Source organism: Drosophila miranda (assembly GCF_003369915.1).
Source record: "Drosophila miranda strain MSH22 chromosome Y unlocalized genomic scaffold, D.miranda_PacBio2.1 Contig_Y1_pilon, whole genome shotgun sequence".
Classification (NCBI taxonomy): domain Eukaryota; kingdom Metazoa; phylum Arthropoda; class Insecta; order Diptera; family Drosophilidae; genus Drosophila; species Drosophila miranda.
Window position 1 is genome coordinate 37,520,586 of NW_022881603.1, and position 9,372 is coordinate 37,529,957.

Genomic DNA, 9,372 nt, shown 5'->3' on the forward strand with positions numbered 1-9,372 from the left:
TTGTGGAATAAATAAGCAGCACTCGACAAAAGAGAGAGAGAGAGAGTGAGTGGCAGGACAGAGCAACACCCCTAAACAAAAGCTAGCTCTAAGTGCACGCACACGAACAGATACGGCGCACACAGATACTGGGGGAAACTACCCCTAGTGAAATAGAGAGAGAAAGAGCAAGAGAGTACGACAGAGATAGATATGGGCGAAGCGAAGGATTGGGAACTGGCAGCGAGCGAGAGTCGGCCTCAGCCTCGCCCATTTCATTCAGCCCAACGGCACTTGCACCACCAGCAGAACAACAGAACTACCATCGGGCAACAACAAGAGGCAAGCAAACGTGGCACGTATTTAATGCAACGGTGGCACAGGAGACGGGCTCAGTCGGTGGTTGTTGATCGTCACGAGCGTTACACGCACTCGCTCCTGCCTAGCCACAGTCCTGCTTAATCGCACTAGCTGTGGAAACCCTATCAATCAATATCGTACAGAGAGCATTACAGGATGCATTAATTAATCAGTCGCCGCGCGTGCAAGTCAACACAACAAATTCTGTGAAATAAATAAAATACGAAATTATATTAGAAAGAAATTTGGAAAAATTATCAACAATAGTTTTGATACTAAAAAGTGCACGGAAACAATTTTCGACAATCGATTATTAGTGGTTCGTGGATCCAGCTGCTTCCGCCTGAGCTCTCATTGAGCTATGATGACCACAACGACCACACAGCACCACCAGCATCCCATCATGCCGCCAGCCATGCGTCCCGGCCCTGTCCAGGAGAGTCCCGTCTCGCGTCCTCGCGCCGTCTACAGCATCGATCAGATCTTGGGTAATCAGCACCAGATCAAGCGCAGTGGTAAGTCATATATTTATGAGCTTCGGTGGGATATAGATTTTTGATGACTGGGATAATATCGATTGCCGTCGGCGATCTGTGGGGCAAAAGCATATTGACGATTGTCGGGTTTTTGCAAGGTTGAAGAATGGCCTTTATAATTGAAGTCTATTTAAATTTGTGAAAAATTAAATTACATTTAAAAGCTGTAGCTTTGAGATTTGCCATTCCGTTAAAATATGATTATTTCAAAGATTACATGTGTATGTAACATATGTACTTCAATCGCTTTAGATCGTTTTATTTGAATATTTGTAAACGTAAAATACTATGGTTCGTTTGCTGGTTGAGGAGTTCTGACGATACTTAACACGATTGTAGTTCCACCAATTAGTTTTCCTGTAGAGACCCCTTTGTCTTCAGTAGAAAGCAGTGCTGGTCAAGCCAAACTTATATTCTTGTAAAGCAACAATATTCACGGCTGATGATCAATTCCCTAAACAAGTTTCGAAGAAAATCGTCTGGTCCTTGGTAGTTTGTAGTAGACTATTTTATTTATTAACCTTTATTCAACTTATTCAACTTAAATGCATGGAACTTTGTTTCGATGAGGAGTTCTATCATTCTTCCAAACATCAGTTTAAATTTTCCATTGATGAAAGTTTTTAAGTATGGTACTATATTTCCGAATATCTTGTTAAACCAAGGAGTATTTGTGGGTACGGGCAAACATAGTTTAAGCTTGTACACAATAATCAGCCCCCACTAAAACTGGTAACCACATCAAAGATATATTCGGAAACACTGGGGACAGGAATGAGGACCCCAATCCGGGCTGACCCATCTCAAGGACCCATATCATATGCAAATTGCTTGGAAAGGACATTTTGTGGTAGTTAGTGTGGGCATAGAATAAACTTAGCAGCAAACATCATGCCGAAAACTCCCGCAACCAGAGAGAAACAAGAAACATATCATGACAATGGGAGGTGTCTGCAATGTTGAGACTCTTGCTGTGGGCGTGGCCAAGCGGCATGAGGCCTCACCCAAGGATCGGTGAATAGCTGAAGGGAAAAAAATCACTGTGTATCAAAACATATCTGACAGGATACGCCACATGTATCATGGGCAACGAGGCAGAGACTGGGAGAGAAAACGAATTGCGTCATTAGACCCATAATTAGATTGAAGCGCTTTGGGGTGGGGCAGGAAAGGAAACAGGAACAGAATCATGGACAAGGAACAAGGGAGCAGGGACCAGGAACGGCTACAATTTGGCGACAACGAGCAACGTGCGCACCGCAGGATACTGCATCCTGTGAGCCTCGATTGCTGTCGCGTAATTTGATGCTCGCTGGAAATTACCTTTTCGCCACAACAGGCTTTGGCTCGGGCTTGGTCTCCGGTTCTGTCTGCATAAATGTTACGAAATACGATAGACGACAGGGTATCCTGCTGAGCGGCGACGTGTCCTTGCGCTATTGTGAATATGATTAATTTGAGGTTCATTAAAGTTTGATTACACGTTACTCGTTCGCTCTGAGGGAAATCTTTTTGAAAAACTTTTACCCGATTTCAGCCTCGGGCGTGTGAAAGGATACTCACACCAGACTCATATCCGAGTCAGGAATCGGGAATCGGGGTAAAGCCAAACCGTATTTATTTATTTGTTATTGATTGCCAAATCAATTCGCGTAGCTTTCGAGCTCTTGAAGCTCTCGCAAGTGGAAAGGTTTTGCTTTTTTGAAGCGCCTCTGTGGGCTGCTCTGACCTGGCTCTGGGGGTTAAAAGTCCCGGATATAACTACTTCAGTTACAATTGCATGAATTTCGAAAGTGTTCTGGGCCGCAGCTGCCGGAGCTTTCATTTTTCAAAGTCAAACGCAAAACTTTTTTGTTCGAGGCGGCTCTCGAGTTCAATTCGAAATTGTTTAACTTTTCCATTCTCTGCCCTTTCAGATACACCCAGCGATGTGTTGATTTCGCATCCCCATCACGGCCATGCCCATCACATCCATCACTTGCACCACAACAACAGCCACATGTTGCAGGAACAGCAGCACCAGCAACACCAGCATCAGCAGCAGCAGCAGCACCAGCAGCCAGCCCAGGCCAAGCGTGAGGATTCACCAACGAACACGGAGAGCGGTCTGGATGTGGACAACGATGACGAGCTCTCATCGAGCCTCAACAACGGTCATGATCTGAGCGACATGGAGAGGCCGCGCAAAGTCCGTAGGTGAGTCCTCGATAGAGTTGCCGCAGAGTATGGGGCAATCCGCTTAGCAGATCCAATCGTATTTGGCCATTGTTCGGCTATTAAAAAACATGAAAACAAAAGTAGAGTCCTTCGCTCCTTCCATTTATCTATCTATCCATCCATCCATCCATTTACCCCGCTAATGTGCCGACTTTGATTTCGCAGATCTCGCACAACATTTACAACCTTTCAATTGCATCAATTGGAGCGGGCCTTTGAGAAGACCCAGTCCCCGGACGTGTTCACAAGGGAGGATCTGGCCATGCGCCTGGATTTGAGCGAGGCGCGCGTGCAGGTAATTGAAATACGAACTCTGCTGTCGTAATTATTTTCGAATTAAGCTAAACAGCCCCACCCATGGAAATTCACCGGCTAACCCTAGTCGAAAGTCCATAGAATCAGTAAATGTTTTAATTAGCTGACAAGCTTTAACTCGTAATTCATTAAACTTCGCTGATATACTTCAGGCAGCAAAACGCCAACAAAACGCCAACAAAACGCCAACAAAACGATTGCAAAACGATAGCTTTGGAACGTCTGGGAACGCGGAGAGGTCGCTAAGCTCGTCGAACAATCGGTCGAGCCTAATTTGTAAATGGTATTTGAAACACTTAAACCCCACTGCGTTCACAAACACGCTTAGATCTAGTCGGAGGGTTGTCGCCGCGTCCCTATTAGGGGTTGTCGTTGTACCAGGGACATTAGATATTGTGATTTTCCAAATGATTAAATTACATGGTGTTGGTATTTTTATTAACTCTATTTTTGGGTAAACAATTAAAGTGGCTCTGGGTCCTGTCTCCCTGTCTGTCGCCCTGTCTGATGTTGCTACAGGACACGCGGCAACCATACACACAGATGACTACACATGTAATTAGGGTGTCCTTTCGCATGCCTCTCTCTCACATACTCGTACAATTTGATTTCGGTTGAGAATGCTTTCAAACACTTCAGTTTTGGTTGAGCAATTTTCCCGATTTTGATGCTGTTGTTGACGGGGGAAAAAAGTATCGCAATCGCACAAAAAAGATTTCAAGAGAATGTAAAACAACTTGACCTAAGCACTCTCGCGCTGGCTCACAGAGGGATTACGGACTCTGCATACAAATTGTCCGTTTCACGGTCGTCATCCTTATCCGCATCGGCATCCTCATCGCGATGCGATGTTACTGCTGGCGAACCCTCACATATCTGTTAGCAGATTAACTGTAATTGGTCATTGATTCCCATATGCGAAGAGCGTTTTTTGGGGTCCTTCAATAGATACTAGTAGAAGCAGATTTAGAGCTGGCAGCTTGCAGCGTTTCTTTTTTTTTTACCGTTTTTCTGTTTGGTTTTCTACGGGATAGATACAAAAGTATCTGTAGCTTAATCCCCGTTTGTTCTGGGGTTGATGAGTGGGCAATTATTTCAGGATTTGCATCCGTGCTGAGCGGCATCCCAGAAAAAAAGGAGTAAGCAGCTCTCTAACTCCTGGGGTCAGTCGAATTTGTATGGCAAAGCTCTCAGAAATGTATTCAAAAATTGGCCAGCAAAACCAAAATGTACTCCAAACTTTAACAACTGTTTGGATCCTTACGGTGTACACTGCACAGCTCTGTTATGGGTAGGGGTTGGGGGCTTTCTATGACAGTTTGATGATCGCACATGTGCGATAAATGCTGAACGGATATCCGAAATTCAACTTCTGCCGACTCGCTGCTCTCGCACAGTGGTTTAAGTTGGTCCGCATCATAATTGCAGCCAACTGACAATTAAAAAGCCCACAAAATCATACACACACTCACACACACACACACACACACACACACCAGGCTGGAGAAGGCAGTAACGCGTCAGCTCTCACCGAGACAGCACGGGTTTCGCAAAGGCAGGTCCACGGTGGACGCAATCGGCGAGGTATGTGAGATAGCAAAGCGAGCTATCGATGGCACCCGATGGATGTACGGGACCAAAGAGTATTGCATAGTGGCAACACTCGATGTCCAAAATGCATTCAACTCTGCCAATTGGGATCACATACTAGAAGAATTGAGAAACTTTCAAATACCGCCGTATCTGCAGAATATCATCGCGGACTACCTAAGAGACCGAGTGCTCATATATGAGACGGATAAAGGGACACGTGAGCACCAAATCACTGGAGGAGTTCCCCAAGGATCGGTCCTCGGCCCGCTGCTGTGGAACATCATGTATGATGGAATCCTCAAGATGGATATGCCAATGGGCGCCACGGTGATAGGCTTTGCCGACGACATAGCAATAGTCGTAGTGGCAAAACAGAAAGAAGCGGCGGAAGAAATCTGCTACGACGCGGTAGAGAGAGCCAGAACATGGCTATCAGGGAGGGATCTCTCATTAGCCACCCACAAAACGGAGGCGGTGCTCATAAGCAGCAGGAAAGTAGTGGAGACGGCGACGATCCGAGTAGGAGACTGCACTATTAGCTCCAGTCCAAGCCTGAAGTACCTGGGGGTCATGATTGACCACAGACTCAGCTTCAAGCATCACATGGCGTATGCAAGCAGCAAGGCAGGAAAGACGGCAGTGGCCCTATCCCGCATCATGGCCAACACCGGAGGCCCGAAACAGCCAAGGCGAAAGCTACTAGCGAGCGTAGTTGGCTCAACGCTAATGTACGCTGCACCAATATGGGTTGATGCAATGAAGCATAAAACATATGCCCGAGAATGCAACGCAGTCCAGAGGCTGTGTGCCCTGAGGGTGTGTTGCGCATTCAGAACGGTATCCCAAGACGCCGCACTTGTGGTCGCAGGAATGATTCCCATCCATCTGCTGGCAAGAGAAGCCGCAGGAATCAGGGCACAGCGAACCCTGGGGACTACGGACCAGGACACCAGAGGTGCCTTAAGGCAGCGCACAATCCTGCAATGGCAAGATTCGTGGGATAACAGCAGCAAAGGGCGATGGACCCATAGGCTAATCCCAGACCTGAAGAGTTGGCTGAACCGTAGCCATGGACAAGTGGAGTATCACCTGACACAACTGCTGACAGGACACGGGTGCTTTAAAGCCTACCTGCATAGGTTTAAGCACGAGGACGACCCCTTCTGCGTGGTCTGCGCAGGGGTCATCGAAGACGCAGAGCACTGCTTCTTCGAATGTCCAAGATTTCGGCAAGAACGAGAGGATCTAAGCAACAAGCTTGGAAGAATGCCAGCGGTGTCAAACCTGGCAGAATGCCTGCTGGAGTCGGAAGGAAACTGGGCCTCGATTAGATTCATGGCCGTAACTATGGCTACCAAACTGCGTCGCGAAGAAAGAGCACGCAATGCAAGGAGATAAAGGATAAAGGAGATTATTAAGAGAAGAGCCCTACGGGCATCTCCCCCCGGCGAAGTAATATCTCGCGACAGTACCGCCGGGATCCGGGATAGGTGTGGTTGGTTTTAGAGCGGTTAGAGTCCCTCACTTCGGCTTCGGCTGAGTCGGCATGAAGCTTTCCTGTAGTCACACAACAAAAAAAAAAAAAAAAAAAAAAAAAAAAAAAACACACACACACACACAAAAAGCGGGAGACGGTTGCGGGTGGATGTGGGTTGGCGTTGGCATTTCCCAGCAGACACACAGGACCCGGGACAGGACACAGGACAATAATTGGCAGCAATTATAGCAAGGAAATCGTTGCTAATTTACTACTCGCTCAACTGCACACATTGTTGCAAATGCTGGCAGGACAAGGAGCAGGAGCAGGAGCAGCAGACTGGATCCTGGGGCTGGCCTAAGTACAGGGTGTCTATAATTGCAGCTACTCCTCTTTTGTCTCAGTCCTGCCCCGGGTACAGTCAGTTGTCGAGTGATTTCATTTTACAAACAATTAATTTTCCTATCGGCTTGGATTGAAAATGTGTGCCCCAAAGCGGAAATGTGTGTGCAGCCAACGCCCATTGCGGTGGTGGGGGGGGATGGTGTTGCAGGGTGGTCAACCCCAAGCAAGTGCCAAAAATGCATAAGACATCCTTTGCAGCATTCCAGAAAGAGAATGAGGCTGAGAGAAAGAGAGAGACGGGGTGGGAGCGTTGCAATTCAGAGTACAACACTTCCGATTGGATGCCATTTTATTTGGCATCTCTCCAGCCCACTAACAACTCTCCGCTTCACCTTCCTCCTTCTGGCTCAGACAATTGTGGGAAGAGAGAGTGTGAAGTGGATGGATCCCAATCGAAGGACTATGTGGCGTAAACTTTTCGAACTTCCAGATTGATAGATTGCCAAATTGTTCAGCTTTGGTCAAAGTCAAAGCAATCACAAGACGTTCGACAAGTTGCAGGCCAATTTAAAGTAATCAGAGATCGACTTTGTGGTATTGTTTATCCTTAACGGAGCACTAAAGGCAATAGAAGCTAAACGAAAGGTTTAATATCGGGTTATTCTTCGATCTTCGGCATCTTGCATCTATTTGAGGTTCCCTGAAATATTGGAGTCCATAATGCTGTTGGGAGCATCTACCTAGAACTTAGACACTCAAAATTGTAACATATTTGGTATTAGTCACTTTCACAGCATAAACTCAATATACTCGCGAATCTACGGGGTAGCTTACATTTGCATACGCTCAGCTCCAACTCTAAACTTTCTTCTTTCCGTGCACTTGCAGGTGTGGTTCCAGAACCGTCGGGCCAAATGGCGCAAACATGAAAAGTTTATGAATCAGGATAAGGCCGGATACCTCTTGCCCGAGCAAGGTAATTCCTCTTAATACGCATTTGATTTGTCCGCAAATTACCGAATTACGTGTGCAACATAATTAGCAATTATGTCGTACTCCCACTCTCAGCTCCGACGCACTGCCGCCCTGTCATACTGTCATCAGCCCTCGACTAACGAACTCGCCTATGATCTCATTCCAGGTCTGCCAGAGTTTCCGCTGGGCATTCCCATGCCGCCGCACGGCCTGTCCGGGCATCCGGCCGGGCTGCCCGCCGAATTCTGGCCCCCGCACTTTGCCCTGTACCAGCACTTCAATCCGGCCGCTGGCCTCATGCCCCAGCATCTGATGGCGCCCCACTGCAAGCTGCCCAATTTCCACACTCTGCTCTCCCAGTACTTGGGCCTGAGCAATCTGAACGGCATCTTCGGAGCTGGAGCCGTGGCTGCAGTAGCGGCGGCAGCCAGCGGATCGGCAGCAGCGGCTGCGGCAGCTGCCGGCTACCCCCAGAACCTATCGATGCACGCGGGCCTGTCCACTGCCCAGGTGAGTCCGCCGTGCAGCAACAGCAGTCCGCGGGAGAGCCTCAAACCGCTCGTGCCTCATCCCCATGCCACGCCACCCTCGGGTGGAGGCACCACCCTTATCTCGGGTGGCCTGATGCTCACTTCGACGGCAGCCCAGTCGCCCTGCAGTGCAGGTGGAGCGAGCAGCAACTCCTCGACCCCCGTGTCTGTGGTGACCAAAGGCGAGGACTAACTTCGCGGTGATATTTAGCCATACGGAAACAGATGGATGCGGAAAAGCGATCGCCATGTACATACACATCACATATAAACACATGCATTGGGAGGGAACGGATATGCCGCATTGTAAGATATCTAAGAGCGTAGCCTATTGCCAAAATGAACTTAGTCCTTACATGTACACATATTGTTTATCTGTAAAAGATCTAAAATTATTATTAGCCCCAGCAAGTGTCATGCAATTAGCCATAAAGCCGAAATCAAGAAATTTATCTGAGGAAAACAAAAATAAACAAAGTGAAAAGAAATAATAGTGAATTTTTATGGGTAAATTTTGATGGTTCGAAGGAAGGTTTCGCAAAGAGACAAATGCAAAGGTGAGTACTTCCGCAAGGGATAAGAATCCTTTGCAAGGAGCACAAGATTGCAAATACTCTTGTGTGTGTCTTTCTATCTTAAAGAAGTCCTTATGGAAGCTGTAGTGATATTGGATTCTTTTAGATCGTACCAGTAGTAGCTCGGACACATGTATTCCCAGGCTCTGCAGTTTATTTTGATTTTGAATCGGAGATATACATATGCATGTACGACTCTAAACCTCTTCAGAGACAATATTGAATTGTCTATCTGCAAATATAATCCTGGATTTGCATTAACTTTGAACCTGTTGTCACATTAATTATATTACTTTCAAATAAGTTTACGAAACAATTTTTGTACCATTCCAATCAACCACTGACTACCAATCAACCATGGCTGATGGCAGTTTACTTCTGGAAAATAACCATAGACAAAGTTAATCTCTTCGTCTGTTTCCGTTAACCTAAGAAATTTCTTCATTTCTGCTCCACTACAAAATAATCTG

General features: G+C 46.9%; 1 protein-coding gene across 1 annotated transcript; it reads left to right on the forward strand.

Annotated features, from left to right (window-relative positions):
- Nucleotides 1-346: 346 nt before the first annotated feature.
- On the forward strand, nucleotides 347-8,803 carry LOC117191834 (retinal homeobox protein Rx-B-like). Its single transcript, XM_033396603.1, has 5 exons — nucleotides 347-854; nucleotides 2,792-3,071; nucleotides 3,258-3,387; nucleotides 7,711-7,798; nucleotides 7,964-8,803. The coding sequence occupies exons 1-5, from the start codon at nucleotides 701-703 to the stop codon at nucleotides 8,518-8,520; spliced, it is 1,209 nt and encodes a 402-aa protein (XP_033252494.1). The 5' UTR covers nucleotides 347-700; the 3' UTR covers nucleotides 8,521-8,803.
- Nucleotides 8,804-9,372: the final 569 nt, after the last annotated feature.

What these genes read in the sequence shown, in the direction of transcription:
- LOC117191834 (XM_033396603.1), top strand. Translation starts at nt 701, where the DNA reads ATGATGACCACAACGACCACACAGCACCACCAGCATCCCATCATGCCG. An exon ending in AGGCCGCGCAAAGTCCGTAG is followed by an intron (nt 3,072 to 3,257) that starts GTGAGTCCTCGA and finishes TTGATTTCGCAG; the next exon opens with ATCTCGCACAACATTTACAA. An exon ending in TGAGCGAGGCGCGCGTGCAG is followed by an intron (nt 3,388 to 7,710) that starts GTAATTGAAATA and finishes GTGCACTTGCAG; the next exon opens with GTGTGGTTCCAGAACCGTCG.